At 38.1% G+C, this 18,784-nt stretch overlaps 1 protein-coding gene across 1 annotated transcript; it reads right to left on the bottom strand.

The window, feature by feature from the left end:
* Positions 1-236: 236 nt before the first annotated feature.
* Positions 237-8,847, bottom strand: LOC128807596 (hyaluronidase-1-like). Its single transcript, XM_053978090.1, has 3 exons — positions 7,930-8,847; positions 1,817-1,906; positions 237-665 (listed from the first exon to the last, which is right to left on the bottom strand). Exons 1-3 carry the CDS (start codon positions 8,845-8,847, stop codon positions 237-239), a joined length of 1,437 nt encoding a protein of 478 aa, XP_053834065.1.
* Between the last annotated feature and the right edge of the window lie 9,937 nt (positions 8,848-18,784).

Below are 18,784 nucleotides of genomic sequence, written 5' to 3'. Positions count from 1 at the left end.
ACAACAGAATCTTTATCTGTTGAACACATGAGTGAAACACAAGGTAGGAGTAAAGGACCTGGTAAAAAAATGCTTTCAAAATTCTTAGTGTCTAAAAAAGTTCCAGGAGTGGAAAATTACTAAAACAGAATAAAATCATTTAATCAAGAATGCATTTTCCCTTTACAATATTTTTTTTGAGAAACAGAACTCTTAGAGGGACCATTTTTTATTCCCTTGCACTACCTTAGAAGACCTTAGTTTGTAGAACAAAGCAGAAGAAGCTGTATGGCTCCTAAGAGGAAGATAAAAATGCTTTGTTCTCTTGATCTACTAAACACTACATGAACCCAGTGTTCCAATAGCTTTTGATCAGGCAATTCACAAAATATTCCTGTCCAGCCCTGGTAACACTGACAAATAAACCTCTGCTTCATGGCTTCAATACTCTCCAGGCTGGGTTTACCAGTCACCTGGAACCTGGGGCCCCTCTCTGAGTGACGGTCATGGATCTTAAAATCACTGGGTGACAAGTGGAGGTAAGCAGAAGAGTCGCTGTTTTTGCGGATGCATCTTCCATTCTTCTTGCACAGGACTTTGCTGCAGAGCTTGGCTGCTGAGGTCACATTAATGACATAGTGTCCCAAAGGTCCGTCGATGTACCGCTTCACCGTTAAGCAGCTCTCCTGTGAAAAATAAAAGACCGTGACACATTTCTCAGTATCTAGCATTATGTTCACGTTTATTATGTCTAAAAAGATGCTATTACTAAAACTGTTCTTGCCTAAAGTAATCAATTGAGATAAATCTTGTTCAACTTACATTCTTGAGGGATCTATTTGGTTTAAATGAGTTTATTTCCATGTGTAAGATTAGAAAAATATTGACATCTACTATAGTTTCTATTTGAGTGCCTGGTAGAAACATATAGTGTGAGACTAGGAAAGATTCCCAGGAAGCAGAAAGAGAGTTAATATGGTTCATATCTGAGACTAACTGGACCCTTAAGTACAGATTTCTGGTAACTGCTGATTGGGAGAAATGCATGGGACTAACAGGTTTTAAAGCACAAATTAAATCACCACTCTGGCCCTGATGACTCCAATACCTTCAGTTTACCAGGAGCCACATAATATTCATAAACCAGCACAGAAGTGGCTGCAATTGCAACTCAGAACTTCCAGTTCAGATTTCCTGGTTCCTCTGACCAAGTCAGTGGTACTTTCCAAGAGACATCAGGAGTTGGACAGCAGACTGCATGAAAAGCAGAGTGGGCACCAAAGCCCAGGTTTAAGAATGAGGGCTATCCTGCCATTCCTCCTGGGAAACTCCAGTTCTGCCTCCCATGTCCTCAAGAAGGTTTATTTCTGAAAGTCTGAAGAACCTGGGAGAAGTAACTAGGGCTTTTCTTGTGACATTATTCTCCATGTAACATTTCAACATTAGCGACTGGAGAAAATACCTCACCTCCAGGCTCCATTCCTTCCCAGTCAATCTGGACAGCTGCAGTAGTTACAAAGTAGAACACTGTAAAACAAGCTGTGCTTATATTTCTATGGCATTGTTTTGAAACATGTCTTTCTCCTCACCTGGACTCATTATCCCACTGAGCTACAAATGATGTGCCCAAAGCAATGTGCTCTGGAGCAACAGGATTTTCAGCCTAACAGAATTAATGAGACCTGAAATTATTACTGAGCCATCATCCTCAGTTGTTGGCTGATCTGATAGATCTGATGTTGGCACTGATAAAGGTAGATAGGTGCTATGGAGGGTGTGGTGTCAGACAAGAGGTACTGAGGTGATTCTTAAGAACTGGCAAACTGATCTGACCGACCTTTGAGCTGGCGTACTGCATACTGCCCCAGAGAACAACTCCAGCTGCTCCCAAAGCCGCGCTTTCCCCGATGGTATTGACCAGATCCCTCTGAAAAAGGAGGCCAAATCCACACATGAGAAAAACAAATATACAAAAGTGAAAGTAAAAAAAGCACTGGGATATGGGCATCACTTCTTTTTTTTCCCCAGAGGAAGCATTGGTCCTGAGGTATATTCTTCACAATAAAATCACTGTTTAGTTTAGAAAGCTCTTCTGTGTCTCTACAAAGTTTTGCATAGGTGGCATTCATCAGTGTGCCTCTTAAATAATGAAGTCTTTATAGTTTGTTCACAAGGGTTCCTCCAGCCAAGCCAGTGGAGTAAGAATTTAGTGACCTATTTTATGTACTAGTCTTTGAATGATTACCAAACCTACCTAGGTAGCATTTTTGGTAAGTGACGGCCAGTCTGATCACACATCACTGGATCACCCTTACAGTGTCTGGCTGCAGTTGATGGCTTTAGGCAGGGTCTAACTTGTGCTGCTTTAGCCATGTTACAGACAGGGTTGCTGTTTCTACCAGCATGAGTGCCATTAGTCCAAGAAGCAAATAATTGAAAAATGAACCTCTCTCCCTGCTACAAGTGTCAAGTGGGGAAAAAAAACCCAAATGCACACACCTGCATATTTAACCATGTCCACTTTTAGAATTGAACCAATAAGCAGCTGAGTTATAGCAATAGCAACAATACAACTCTACCAGAGCAGCCTGAGTGTTGGACAGGAGTCACCAGTGCCTTGCCAACCGCATGGCAATGTATCTTGTAAGTGTCTTAAAGCCATTCTCTGAGATTATGAATATTGTGTCTAGAAAAATGCAATTAAATATTCAAAAATATGTAGGAAGGAACTTATTCCCCCAAATATCAAGACTCATTAGCATCTAAAACCATTTATGTCTACAATGATGGAATAAAAAGTAATCCCTGATCAGTATTTGTAATGACAAACATTACAATATTTCTCAATTTGATGAATAGAAAATTATTTTAAAAATATACTTATGGTCTTTGCAACAGTCTTTGCAACTCTTTAACTAGATACCAATCAAAAATACCAGCCAAATTATCTCAGTATGGTGGTGACAAATTTAGAAAAGCAAAATTACAGAGTGGAAGAACCATTATTATTTACTACTAAATAATATATTCCTCTGTGTAAGTGGGCCTGCACTGATTTATCAATGCATAGTTATGGATTTTCCATTCCTGAAACATTTGTGGCCTGAGAGACACAAAAAAGCACACAGAAATGTCATGGGAAAGGGAGAAACCGCTGAAGAGTTGAAGACAATTACAGGGAATTCAGAGTGAGCAGTGGCTTTGACCCCTAACTAAAGGTTGGACAAAAACTGCAGGAGAACCTGCAAAAGTGTGGAAGAGTAGAGCTTGCTTACTGGCTCTTAGTGCAGAGTTCAGACTGATTTAAGGTATAACTGGTCTTGCCTAAAGCTCCTGTTGCTGCTGATCACCCAAACAGTATTTTAGAGACTGTCATTTCTCTTAAAAGCATACAGACCAGTAGTACTTTTTAAACGATAGTGGTATGGACTGCAGGTGTTATTTTCAAGGGGGTTAAGGAGGATGGGTATTTCCTATGGGAATTAATTAATTAATCAGTTAAACAAAAAAAAAGTGTGTTAATTAAAGATCAAAATATCAAATGTTAAAAGAATGTGAAATTCAGTCTGTTGTGTTGGTAATGAGGGTTCCTAGGCCTTTGTCATCTGCAAAACATTTTATGAAGTTTACCCAGATGCAAAGACTGGATGTGATTCTACATTACTCACATGACGGTTGAGTGATTTTGCACTAACACTTTTCAGATCTCATTAAAAAATTAATTAAAACTTATCAGACCTCCAGAATAAATAATCAATAAATACTGAGGATTGCTGGATGAACTAGGACCTGAGAAAGCCCTGAAATAAATTTTTTGTAAGTAATATGCTCTGGGAATTAGAGTGCTTGACCAGAAGGCAGTAAATCTAGTTTTTATAACTCCATATTCCACATCTTTCTTTTGTTATTTTTATCAGATCCATAAAAATATTACATCACTTCATGTCCAATTCATATGGATATAAAACTGGCAAAATGAATCCTTAAAGTTCATCCAGGCCTCTAGATGTGTGAAGTCCAATGGCACTGATAATTTCACACCTAAGTCCATGAGGCACCTACTCTTCCACTTTCCTGCCGTCTAGAATTACCACCCTGACAACACTGAGAAATTCAGCACTTATCTTTGGCTAAGGCCAAAATTTGGCATTTTATTGGAAGGCATGTTTTTCTAGGGATTCTTAAAGGGCTCTTACAGCACCTGCACAGGTGGAACAAAGGTCACGTGCTGAGAGTCCTTCCCAGAAGGAGAGAAATAGAAAGAGCTGCTCTGATATATAATGTCCAGATAACCGTCCAGAGAGTTACCTTCATCATGAGGTTTTAGATGACATCTCTGTCTGATGCCATTTTGCTTTGCACCAACTCAATGGTTCAAAGGAGAGAAAGAGAAGTAAGTAGGAACCCAACTACAGCTTATGATAAATTTGTGTTAATAATTAGGCAACCTGCCCACAAGGAAAGACATAAGGTTTCTGACTGTCAAATCTAGGCATAGTTATGTCTTTTACTGAATGAATGTGGCAGGCTTAGTACCTCAAAAGCCATCAATTCAGAAGAGCTCTTCTTCAAATGATCTATGGAGGAAGTTGCACCCTCCAGGGTGCTGGATTCATCCTGAGCAGGTCAGGAAGACAACAAAGCCAAGAGCTTCTGCACCAGAGGCAGACGCTCTGACCAGTGGATGGTCATACAAAGAAGGAGGCACCATCCCCTACTTCCTCCTCCTCTGCCACAGACAAGGTTAGAAAATAAAGGTTTCATTCTTCATTTGGGTATTTTGAGAAGGGAAGATATATGCCTCTCCTAATAGTTGAGAATGACAAATTTGGGCCAGAGATAAGAAAGACCCTCAATGAAAAACTGAGTGAGGCACATGAACTCCACCAGCAGCCTCTGACGCAGTAGTCCTGATTTTGGACTGCCCCTTCTCACACAGCACAGCTTGGCATTGGTGGGGGCTCACTGGAATGGCTCTTCTTTGAGACAGTAATAAAAGCCTCATATGAAAGAAAACATGCAGTTTTCAAAAAATAGACATTTTAAATATTAATATCTTATCATTTGTCTAGCTGGGGAATCCTAATTTGTTTCTTGTATCAGACTTTGGCAACTGGTATTTGTCCAGATGATTAACAAGTCAACAAGCCTCTTCCCTTGTGATGCTCATTTTTGTACAAGCTTTTGGGGGGTAGTGTGCCACTACCTAAGGTCCTCAAGACTAGGCTGGGCTATCCCCAAATGGAGACCTGATTTGGCAGGGAGGAGGAAGCTCTACTGTCTGTCAATGTTTCTTTGTATTTAGATGACCCAAGTCACTGCACTGGACCTTAAAAGAATAGGAGGTGAACTAAACCATTAGTTTTGGAGCTCGAGATGAATGTGAAACAAGACAGTCAGTTCTAGTTACATGTTGAGGAAAGAAAAATATCTGTAATCTTGAAGAGTCTTCGTTACAGACAAGAGTCTTCTGTATTCAGCAATAGTAGTTCAAGCCTGGCATGGTTGCAGGGGTTGGTCTCTATACACATGCACACATGATCATCAGAGAAGACTATCTGTAGGGGAACAACAGGATTACTATCCATTATTAATCATTTGCCAGTTGTCATCCTGCTTTATTAATGATTTCAGTCATCTAGTTAGGAAGCACAGATGCTACTGTGCAACTTCCCTCCCCCACACACTTAGTAGTGAATTGTCTAAGCAGTAAGTTTCTAAATACCCTACAGATGGCAAACTGCTTATACACATTTCTAGCAAATACAAAAACCTTTCATAATTATTTGGATCCGAATTCAGAATTTATAGATTGTTTCCAAGATAAAAAGTAAGATTAATTTCTCAGACATCTTAGGCACAACTTGTCTGATTTCCAGATGCAGTTGGGGTGAAAGGTACAGCACACACAGCTACAGCATATGTCTTGGACCTGGGCCTTTCATTTTTCTGAAGGTTTGATAGACCCGTGTCTCTCCCTCAGTGACTCTGACTCACAACCATTTTTTCTGACTCCACCGTGCAATTTCACAGAAGCCCTTTGTACAGAAGAGCTTGCACACAAGTCTTGAATGTCAGTAGTGTTTCTGTTGGAACTGAAAACACAGCTCTTGCACAGCTCGATGGAGCAAGGCTGTGGTTGTCCTGGCCCAGTCCCTGCCAGAAGTCAGGAAACTATCTCATCTGCCTGCTGCCCCAATTTTTCTGTGGCCATTTAGCCTGGATGTCATTGTCCTGGGACCTTTCCTTGTCACCTTCATGCACATTGTTTCTGAAGCTCAGAGGTTTCATGCCTTTTCTGTAACTTTGTGAGCATCACTTAGGGGCTTGGCATGGGTCTCATGAGAAGCTCCAACCTAGTCTAAAACCTGAGCATACAAAACCACATTTAAATTATCCTGGTGGCTCCAGGGCTATGAAAAAAGACAAGAAGATTATTTTCTGGATCATTTCTATGTTTTCAAATACAACCCTCTAAGTTCCTGTCAGACCCCAAGCTGTTCTCACAGATGATGTGTGTAGTCTGGCCAGGTTAAGCCCTGTCCCATGTTGAGCATCCTGCCCATGCTGTCCTTATTAGCAAATACGTAGTGGAGCATAATCCAAATATGTTTCTCTGGCTATGTAAAGATCTTTGTAAAGTTGTAAAGCAATCTTTCAAACATCCAGAAGTCAATGGCTCCATGCAACTGGAAAAGAGGCTGGTGAGTTAAAGAATGTAACCTGAGAGAAGCATCACTCCAAATTATTACTGGTTGCTGAAAATGAACCAGACCAGATTCCTAATTACGTCTATGTAATTTGCTTCTCAGGGGCAGCCTGAAAGTATCATTTGCTTCTTGGGATCAGCCCAACACATTTCTCAGGCTCTCAGGGAACTGCTGCACCTCCTCAGCTCCAGCTCTAGGCTGAAGCGCCACACAGCCTGTAATTTACTGGACTGAACTTTGCCTTTTCCCTTGCCACTTCTCTCCCTTTTTCTGTTCTGGTTTGAGTCAGGAACTTGTCTCTGGCAGCATTACAAAGAGCCTACCAAGCAGTTCTCCATAAAATAAAAGGAGGGAGCACCCCCAGATGCCCTTTGTTATCAAGGGGTAATTTCCATGAGTTCCCTGTCCCAGATTTTCTCCTTTCTCATGGAATTGATAGAAATCAAAGAAAAGCTTTTGGCACTTGAAGCAACTATTAGAGAAATGAATAAGTGAAATAGTGAGTCTCTATAATGGGCATAAACAAAGTCAGAGCGACAATCATCATTACCTATCCAGAAAGTCCGATATTTTCACATATATCATTTACCTTCAGTGTTGTGGCCACTACATATTTATTACACTTGAACACTGGTTGATGGAACATTGCATGACTCAAAAACTGGGTTTCTTTGATAAAAAGACTCCACAGTTTAGCACTAAATATTGGACATGAAGAGGTTGTACTGAAAAGTGAGATAGATGGCCAATGCTCATCATGCAGGAGTTAGGAACTCCAGGACAGATTACTTTACTTGACTAGTTTATTTCTATATGGAATGAATTTACATTTGCATAAAGAAACAAAAAAGCCCTGAGGATCTTTTCTCATGAAAGTTTGTCTTTCCATCGCGCTAATTAATTTTAAACTTCACAATATCTGTCAAGCTCATTTCACAAGCTGCCCTGAAAATTAAAAATATCACAATGAATTACTTATTATATATTAAAGAATATATTTCTTTGTATTTTCTTTCTAAACTACTTTCATTAAAAATATACAATGTTATCTCACAGAGGTAGACCAAACCACTGCAATATTAACTCTTGAAAGGTATAGAGTTTTGTACTGTGACTACAGTACTTCCTCTCGGTGAGCTGCTTTAAATATGAAAAACAAATGTGTAAGTGCTTTTAGAACATATTTTTTCTAAGAAACTATTTCTAATTTCTACATTTTGAAAGAAGTCTGTCTGCTTACCTCTGTTAAAACATGAAAAGTATAGGCATAAAATGGTCTGGAGTAAACAAATACAGGCAAAACATAGTCTTTTCTAGCAATTGAGGCAACACGTATTGCCTCTTTAACCCGATAATGAACAAATTTTAGTGCGTTTGGACTTGACTTCAGTATATAATCCAGGTATATGGAAGGGTAGAGAGCAGTGCTTTCCTTCCACAGCCAGAGCAGGAGGTCATTGCGGAAAGACTCAATGGGTGGGCATTTCCCTGTGTATGTTTGGGGGTGTTCTTTGTAATCATAATTGTAGCAGTCTGGGTAAAGATAGTAACCCCACAAACCGTTTGGTCTCATATGCTCAGCCAGAAGGATGGTGTTATTCATAAAACTCCTGCCAGCATTTTCAAATTCCTCTTTAGCCACTCTCCTAATTTTGTCCTCTGGCCACCGAGGCTGCCGTCTCCTAACAATCTCAAGAGATTTATTTCTATAAATGCTTTTATTGCCCCAGTTCCTATCCCACTGGGGCCTCCAGTTTTCCCAGTCAATGACTGCAAGTCCCTGAAATTTCTTCATGGGTATGTAATAGTCAATGTCAGACTTTGCTTTGCTAAGGTGCTTGATAAGACTTTCGTTCTGGGGCACCCCTCCATTAACGGGATCTCCATTATCTGAATAGTAGGGATAGTATCCCAAATGGGTGTGATAGAAGATTGTCACATTGGATCCACTCAGAGTCTCATTGATGTTGGATGCAATGTCAAAAACACTGAGATCCAGGTCCACCTTGTAGCGCAGCCTGCACTGCTCAGTCGGCGCATTCCAAACAACCATGAAAGGCTTGTGCAGAACCGGAGGGGCCCGTGCCGGCTTCGGCAGGCGAGCATCAGCCAGAGTGAGCAGTGCCACCACTGCCAACGCTGTGACCCCAACATCCATGGCTTGGGCTTTTTCTGGGAAATTGCTATGATGTGCCCTTGAAAACAAAACCAAGATAAGATGTCAGAAGGGCAGCACGGAGGCAAATTTGATGGTAAGGGAATGTCTTTTGGCTTGATTTGCTTTCGATAACATTAAACTCAGTGCAAAGAGAGAAAAGTGCAAAACTGCTCTTGTAAAAGTTAACACTAATTTCAAATGCTTTGAAAAGCATTTTGATGGACTACACTCTCTGGAAACTTCACTTTCTTTTCACCCAGACTCCTCACACAGTTGTTTCAGACCTTTCTATAACATTTATTTGCTCCCTCATGTCTACAAAACTAAATAATAAAGTAATAACCTAAAATGACAGTATAAAAAAAGAATGTGCACTCATTTGAAATGTCAGCTTCCAAACAAGCTCTGCTATGGTCACTCTGACTTGCCTAGAAGATCATCACAGCAGGGCTACAGCCTTTACTATCTTTATATTCAAATAGTCACAATAGGAAAGGTAATTTAAATAAAAGGCAGACACTTCTACCTCACACAGATAAATGAAGACAACTCAGAAACTCTGCAATTTTCAGGATATGAAAATGCTATCTACCCCTGAATTTCATTTTCATTTTCTAAATGAATAGATGCAAGTGTGATAATCAATCTGCAGGCTAGAAGAGTGATACTACTAATGACTTAGTGGTCTAAGCTACTTATTCCAAAGACAAATTAAATATCTGTACGTTAAAGAAGATAAAATACGTTAAGCAGATCTGAACTAGCTGAAAGAACATGCTGTATCTTTGAAAAAGGGGCTAGTTTTTCGAAATGAGGGGTATTCATCTTAATTTTTCCTTTCAGGGTCTGATGTTTTCCCTGATAGTCACACTGGCTTGGGGCTGCAGTACTCTGGGAGCTGCCAGAGCTGCAAGGCTGCTGGTACCCTGGACACACCCCTGCTTTGTACCCCATGTCCACAAGTCCCCATGTCCTCCAGAATCTGCCTCTGCTCCCAGATCAGTCTCTGCTCCAGTCTCCTCACCAATAAGCACAACTCAGCTCTGTCTTTGGTTTGTTATTCAGGTTTCTTTGCTGATCTTTTTATGCTACAGAGATCATTAAAAAGGTTTCTCTATGAATATATATAGTACAAAATAGTTTATAATCTCAGCTGTTATTTTCTATCATTCACTATTTTAGACACATATTAAATCACTGCAATTCCTGTGTGCATTGCAGGTTCAATTCATGCACGAGACATGTGAATTTTAAATGTCCTGAAAGTGGATGTTTCCCTATTTTTTCATCCATTTTAGTGATTTCTTTCCTTGCCTCTAAAGTCTGGCTTTACTTGTCCTTGGTATTTCCTCCATTAACATCAGTTAATCGCTAAATTCATCTTATAGACTAGAAGAGCTTTCCCCTGTTTGAAAATATGTTTGCTCCAATAAATTATATAATCCAGGATTTCTTCCTCTGTCATTTGTCCTTCCATGTCATTCTTCCATCCTCTGGGTTTGATGGATCTTTTCCTGTCTGACACTGCTCTCATACTTTTCTGCCTTTCTCTTAAACTTTACTTTGTCCTTATGTCTCCTACAGAACAGCCCTTCTCTGTTCTCAGTTTTGTGTTTTTCCATCCTCAGTCCCAGAAAAGCATTGAGTTCCCTCATCTGTGGTCTGATATGAGAGCACCTTCCCAAGATGAGAAGGAAGCAATTTGCATGGAACTGTGGCTGGGGTAGGGAGTGAAGGGCGGGACTGCAAGAAGCCAAAACGCAGGATTTCCTAGGAGCAAGCCCTCACTACCAAGGTAAAGAGTTATGCTTTGTTGTTTCCTCACCCACTCTCTGAATGCTTGTTCTGTAGACCTAAATATAGATTTAGCACTCAAGTTTTAAAATGTTGTTCATAATCCTCTAGATCCTATTAAGGACATCATCCTTGAGTGAAATGGGCCATTGCCACCAAGCCAACACTACTTAAAAGCCTGTCTGCTCAAAAAGGACAGAAGGTTATTTTCATTGCACTGATCTGTTGGAAGGAAATTTTATACTTGCAACTGGTATATTTTTCTCCATTTTCCTGCAGTCTTGCATAATCATCTAAGTAATGCCATGGCCTGAGAAAAACAAGCAAACAAACAAAAAAGCCACAAAAACTGCCTTTCCCTTCCTGTTTTATACAAACCGAGGAACACACCACAGTACTCTGCATTTCTTCTTTGATGTAGCAAATGATCTTACTACACTGGTAAGTGATTTTTCATGATTTGGACTGGATTGCTTTGCAGTACATGTGAACAAATCCATAAAATAAACACCAATTTTCTTAAAAAGTGGTAGCTCAGATAAAATGGGAAGAGCATCAGGAAAAAAGAAAATACCTTTAGTGAATTTCTGTGTAAGAAAAGATCTGGGAAAAGATCCCAACTTCCTGTTCCCACAATCCAAATGCTGGATTGTTCAGCCTTGTGTTATTATGTACATATAATTAGATCCGTTTTTTAGATATTAATGACTAACACAGTAGAGTTCTTGTCTAGATCTGAGAGTCCTAGACATTAGAATATTGCAGATAATAAATCATAACAGAGTTGGGTCATGAGATAATATTGCAGGGTATTTTTAGTATGTATTTTTAGTTCTTGGGCAATTCTTGTTGCCTGACAAGATTTTAAAGCCCCTGACAAGACTTTAAATTACAGAGTAGTTGAAGCTGGAAGGGATCTCTGGAGGTCACCTGGCTCACCCCCAGAGCTGGTCACTCAGGACAAAACATCACAAGTGATAAAATGAAAATATTTATCTCAGGAAATGTCAAATAATTCTCAAGATTCAGATTGACCAAATCTTTGAAATTGTGAAGAAGGCTGGACATATTGCTCAACTCTAGACATGCAGATTTCTGCACCTGCAAGATGAATCCCACAAAAAAAAAAAAAAAAAAAAAAAAAAAAAAAAAAAAAAAAAAAAAAAAGGTGGAAATCTCTCTAATGCTGCTCAAGCTGTTTAGAAGTTAGGATCTGATCAAGAGCAGTCATTCAGGATCCTCTAGTGAATACTTGATACCTCAGAAAGTTGCTGTAAATTCCTTATTTAAAGCTACATGGAATTAGCTACTCAGCGATCTCTATTAATCTAAATAAGATGGTAAGTGCATAGATAACATGCCTACCTTTTAGATGGCTAAAGCATCTCACTGCAATTAAAGAACTGCATTTCATTGCAAATCATCTCACTTTCCATGCTACTTTTTATTCCACACAGGAGACATTACCATATACACAGTTCCTTAAAGAGGAGATAATTAGAAGAAAAAAAAATCATCATTTGAAAAAGTTCCGATATAGTTGCATTAATCTGCAATTAATTCTGATGTTATTTGCAGATAGGAATTTAATTACAGATGTTTTTGCTTTAAAAATTCTTCTGAAGGCAAGGGAAACAAGTTTTCAAAGAAGCAGATAAGCCTATAGTTCTGAATGATGAGAAAAGAAATTATCTGTTGTTTCACAAATTCATGAAGGAACCTCTGAACAAGAACAAAACATCTTTTATTACAATTTCCATTGCTTTGTCTTTGGACTTCATCCTTTTTACTCTCATGCATGGCCACTAATTGGACTGCTTTAATCCCTGTTTTTAATGAGCAGAGACACTACCAATTCCTCCCTGAAGCTCATTATCAACTTTGGTTCAAATTCTTCGTTTTTTTTTTTTTTTTTTGTTTGTTTTGTTTTGTTTTTGTTTTTTTAATTCAATGACACATTATCATGGTCAGTTTAACTTCTCAAACATGCAGATAGCTTTCTGTGGCACTACAGTGTTTTCAGAGCAGAATATTCACTCAGAGTTTCTGCTCTATATTCTAAAAACAAAAACAAGTTCATAAGTGAATGAAATGGGGTCTGATCACAAATCTCACAAAGTTGATGAAGTTTTTTTTATTGTATTCAGGAAATTCCGAATCATGCTTTCACTGCACAAAATAATGTTGTTTTCTATTTGCCTCAGTTTCTCTTGTGCAGTCTAGGATGAAGCAGGTTATGGCTGGACTTCAATATATCCTTTAGTAACTTTGAATTTTGCCATTTCTTGAATTTCTTGAAAGATCAGTTCATTTCTGCATATTCCTCTCATAATTTTTGTAAAAATTGCAAACATTTACTTTTCCCAATGAACTGCTTGGTCCAACCTGTACTCAACTGTGTTTATTAGTCAGAATTCCACTGTATTTTGATTTCCAAATAGTTCAAAACAACTGAACTAGACATCTTAATTGCACACTTTGATTACAAAATATACCACTTAAAATTCATAAAAATATAGACTCTCATGCTAAAGAAACCTATTTTCACACTATGTGTTCCGATACAGATCAATGGTGTGTTCTCTAGATGGACAGTTCTTCTCTAACGGTTTTTATTGATTGTCCCAGCATTTTTTGCACTGTAACACATGACATTACAGCTGCTGCTTATTATGATTTTTATGTTGGTCATATAACCAGACAACAGAACTTCATAACAGCCAGAAAAGTCATCCTCTCGTTTTATACTCATTTATGTGCTGACTTGAAGTATAGTCCATGCAATTAGCTATGACACAATTGGTTTAATCTGTGAAGTATGCATTATACCACACAACTGTCATTGAACTCAATAATTACTCCAAAATTCAGATACAAACTTTAAAAAATCTGTAGTTCCTATGGTAACAGCCATTTATGATTCTCTCATAAGCAGTATCTGATTAACATAATTTAAAATCCAGAATAGGAAAGAGTACAGTTAACTCACAGAGGAAAAGTGACTTCTCCAACAAAACAGTAATGTTTTGTGATCTAAACCACAATTACATTTTTCCAAGTTTGTTTTCAGGCTCTCATATGTGCTATTAACTCCTGTCTTGCAGCTGCTGAGCGTACTTCACACTTTGTTTTGTGACAAACATATTCATTTTAACTAGCATTTCTCATATTCATAGGAAATTATTTTTCGAGGAAATGAAATAAAATCTGCTGACAAAAAGGGAGAAAATGAAACTGAATTGTTTGAATTCCTCTGAGGAATGTATAAAATTGGCAGCTAGAAGTGTCCTTTTTTTGAATGTAGACTGACCTCATTTGGTGTAGAAGTTATTACTGTGGCTAAGAAATACAGACATTTCTACTGTATATAAGGGTTTTGTGTTTTTTTGGGTTTTTTTGTTGTTTTTTTTTTTTTTGCCACACAATGACATTTCAAAGTTGCTTGCAAATAATTTGAAAAAGCTTGTGTATTAATACATTATTCCCTATGAGGTATAATTTATATGCACATCATACATATTTACAATGTGTTTATCTACACATATGTATATTTCTCTGTCTTCTTAGGAAATACAGGAATGACTAAATCTGTCCAGTCTGCCTCTGTCTTGGTCTGACCCTGTTGTTATTCTTCTGTTTGAAAACTATGCAAAAATCTTGTTTTTCCTGTTTTTTTTGAATAATGGCTTTCATGAGTAAGCTGGAAAAATGGATAGACAATACTGTCTTAGAAGTATTCTATCTTGAAACCTTCTGTGGTCCAAAATGTAAAACTGCATTAGAGAGAGATTAAGTATCCACTTTACCCTCACAATTGCCAGTTTTCAGTCTCTCAACTCTCACATCTTTGTCATTCTCCAGTTATATTTCTCAGATTAGATCCCAAGTTAAAAATGGACAGAAGGACAACATCCTGAGGAGAAGGACTTGAGGTGTTGGTTGATGAGAAGGTCAACATGACCCAGCATCCTGTGTTTGCAGGCCAGAAAGCCAACCACACCCAGGGCTGCATGAAGAGAATAATGACCAGCAGTCTGCCTCTCTACTCTGCCCCGTGAGGACCCACCTGGAATGCTGCATCCAGCTCCAGGACCCCCAATATAAGAAGGACATGGATTTGTTCCACTGTATCCAGAAGGGAGTTATGAAGATGCTCAGATGCTCAGAGTGCCTCTCCTATAAAGACAAGCTGAGAGAGTTGGGGTTGTTCAGCCTGGAGAACAGAAGGCTCTGGGGAGACCTGAGAGCAGCCTTCTGGTACCTAATGGGGCCTGCAAGAGAGATGGAGAAGGAATTTTTTGCAAGGACGTGTAGTGAAAGGACAAGGGAGAATGGCTTGAAACTGAAAGAGAGTAGGTTTAGATTAGATGCAGGGAACAAATTCTACACTATGAGGGTGGTGAGGCTCTGGCACAGGTTAGCCAGAGAAGCTGTGGATGCCCCATGCCTGGAAATGTTCAAGGCCAGGTTGGATGTGGCTTTGAGCAACCTGATCTGGTGGGTGGCATCCCTGCCCATGACAGGAGGGTTGGAACTGGATAATATTTAAGGTCTTTTCCAACCCAAACCATTCTATAATTCTGATTCTATGTTTATAATCTCTCTTAAAGATCAAAGTTCAGAAATTGACATATGATTGACATATTACAGTTCATTTCCATTAGGTGAGCATAAATACCCAGGTTGTAAAGCATGGAGTAGCATCTCTTTATTTTCATGCAAAATATATGAAAAGAACTTCAAAGTCCAAGGAGATGGGGATCCAGGCATATGCTATCATTGCTGATGTTTTTGTGAACTGTGGATTATTCATGTAGAAGCAAATGTAAAATGCTAGAGGACATTCTTTGGTGCGTATCAAAGACTTACAGTAAATAATTTTTGGGGCAGAGTTTTGCTTAGGCAACTCCTGTTTAATTTTATTCTTTCTGTTATGTGCAGTTTGTGTCATGCCTTAAACTGAGAGAAAAGAAAGGAAGCGTGGAAATGAAAGGGAAAAATCTGGTATTGACAAGATATTGTTCCCATGGAGCCCGAAATTATTCTATTAAAAATAACCATTGTAGTTATAAAAAAAAAACCCTTCCTATGTCCTGGTCTATCCTCTTCTACCTGTAATACCTTTATCTCTAGTTATTAGAGGCCAGACTGCTACATGTTCACACACATTGTTTCTTATGCCAAGTCATTTCACTAGCACCAGCAAGATTGAGGGCTACTCAGCACAATGACAGAGGGAAAATAAAGATACAGATCATGAGTCCCAGTATTATACTAGTTAAAAGATTGTGCTGTCATTTTAAATCACTGCAGATTATTGATGACACTTTGAATACCAGGGAAAGATAAAGTAATATGGTTTAAATCTGTCTGTGCAGTAGAGGGAGACTGAATACATATGTGCCACAAACAATTTTTCAATTACTGAATGACTGAGTAAAAGAAATATTTTTTGTGTGGAAGGAACATCTGAAGTATTATACCATTTTATATGTCAAATACATTAATTTAGCTTGCATGTAATACATTAATTACTAATCTAATTTTTTATGCAAAAGCCTGATACATTGTTATTTTCAATTCCAGTCCATCTGCTCTATTGCATTATAAACTGAAGACAAAGGTATTCTAGGAAAAAATATTCCAATATTTAAAGATGCAAAAATTATGTCAAAAGTTCAGACTTTTATATGCAATTTAATATATATTTATTCTCCATACGCAAAGACTAAAGGAGAAAAATAAATTGGTAGGTTATACCTTTCAGAGGAGCCATATTGATTATCAGAGCTGTTAAAGCCTTAATTCCCTGAATAGTTAAGACTAATATCTTCAGCATGGACAGTACCCTCTTCTGGCTCTGACCTTCAATGGGTAAAAATTAAAGTGCCAACCACCAGCATTCTGTAAAGTTCTCACTTTTTTATAGATTTTCCTTCTAATTTTATCACTAAATATTCTTAACTGAAGACCATGAACATTAATTGACACTAATAGAATACATCCTACCTTCTGGCGTGGAATTTTAATAGCTTATAAGAATGTATGAATTGGTAATACTGTACAATAAATAATACATGAGTTTACATTGTTGCAAAGCATTTAAAATAGTTTAGCTTCTTTCACACCATCTGCTAAATTCACACATTCATTTTCTGAAAGGTTTATTGTTATTAGAGGCACTTATAAGAGAGAAAATTAAGTCAAATTGATAACAGAAAGAATGCCTACAATCAGGCCTTGGCTTATTCTTGAGAAAATGCTCTAAGCTAAATTAACTTTAGCTCACACAAAGATAAATTATGCTTTCAGATAGTGTAATTCAAGAAAATTCAATTGAAATTAATTGAAGGGTATAAATCTGGAAATATTCCAGTTGAATTCAAGGAGGTATTAAGCATTTATAATCTTGTGAGAGGAAAAATGTATCCTTTAGTCAGCTAAAAAATCCTAATATGTTGGCAAACTCTTAAAACATTTGTGTATTTCCACTTTAAATCTGTGCTTGCAGTAAATAATTACTATTCTTTGGATAGTACAAAAGGGAATATTACACTTTGACGACAGAAACTCAAAACAAATTGGAAAATACATGTAAAGCATTTGAGGTGAAATTAACTTTACACTTTATTTGCATGCCAATACACAGCTTAGTTTGTTGTCTACATTGTTTCAAATAAATGAATTTAAAATACCTCTAGCTCTACAAAAACCCAGCACAATACATTGACTCCAATCATTAATGAATGGAACTAATTTTCAAACAATGAACTGCATCTTCTTTTGGGCTCCTCTTGAGATTATTTTAAAATGCACTCTTCATAGATGTGACTACCATTTGGAAAAAATTCCCCTGAATATTCTGCTTCTAATGAAAGAAGTATTTTTTTATTATTCATATGGGATTAAATACCCAAACAGCATGCAATTAGCTGCCCTCTGGGTGAGCAGCGCTGCTTGCACAGCCCAGTGCGTTTAAGTACTAAATTGATAAATCAAATTCTGAAATAACCTTTAAGTCAAAACATTACTCTTTTTTTTTTTTTGAAATGTGAATTTTATTCACAAACAGCATGTCAGTATCAAGTTTCTAAACTAAAACTGCTGTTACACGTTGGAGTATTAAGCACCAAATAGATATTTGACAGATAAAAATACAAGCCAAGATACCAAAATACAAATATAGTCCAGAATTTACATGGTACAGAAAACAAAAGAGAAATCCTTCCTAACTGGTAGACTACAAGCAGAAGGGAAAACTTTGTCTTTATGATTGTTAACTGAGTAAATAACATGGCACTTACCTCCATAAAATCAATGAATAGCAGAAAACTTTGCTGAAACAATTTACAACAGCTGATGTGTTTGTCCCCGGAATGTGCTCCTCCTAATGAGTGGGCTTTTAACTAGTGAGAAACTGAGGGCATTTGAAGATGAGAGCAGAATTTCACCAAAATGCTCATCATGTAATTGTAAAATAAGTAAATAAATCCATTTAAAAGGTAGATGTATTACTTGTAGGCATCTGGGCTCTTTCTGTAATCATTTTGTATTGCCTGCTTTTATGACCTGATAGGGATCAACCAGACTGGTGTTTGAGGGGAATTGAGTTTTGAGAGTTACACACTCTGGACTCAGCAGTGACAGGCATTAGCAGGAGGGACATCTAGGTCATTGCAGCACAGGGAGAAGCAGGGATGCTGGCAAAACCAAGCAAACAAAGTAGTTCAGGAAAAGTTATTTTAAAAGCTGGCTAGGTGGCTGAGTCCAAAGATTTGTGGTGAATGAACTCAAATCCAGTTGGCAGCTAGTGACTTCTGGTGTTCCCCAGGGATGATCTTTTCCAGATTCATTCCATTATTGTATCATTTGTTCATAATCCTCCCTAAAACTAAATATTAATAAGTGCTCAGTCTTTGCTATTCCTTGAACATGACACATGGAAGCAGACCCCAGGGACCACCACCACCTGATCCAGTGTCTGCATGTCATGGGATGGTGTGAGTGACCAAAGAAGGGCAGAAGGGAACAGCAATATCACAGTTCCATAAAGAGGCTTTTAAAGCGGGTCAGCATGACAACAGCTTCAACAGCTACATGCCACCTCCATGACCAGTCAAACCCCCATCAGACGTATAGGGAT

The sequence above is a fragment of the Vidua macroura genome, chromosome 5 (genome assembly GCF_024509145.1).
Source record: "Vidua macroura isolate BioBank_ID:100142 chromosome 5, ASM2450914v1, whole genome shotgun sequence".
Taxonomy (NCBI): domain Eukaryota; kingdom Metazoa; phylum Chordata; class Aves; order Passeriformes; family Viduidae; genus Vidua; species Vidua macroura.
This window is presented reverse-complemented; position numbering and strand designations above follow the sequence as displayed.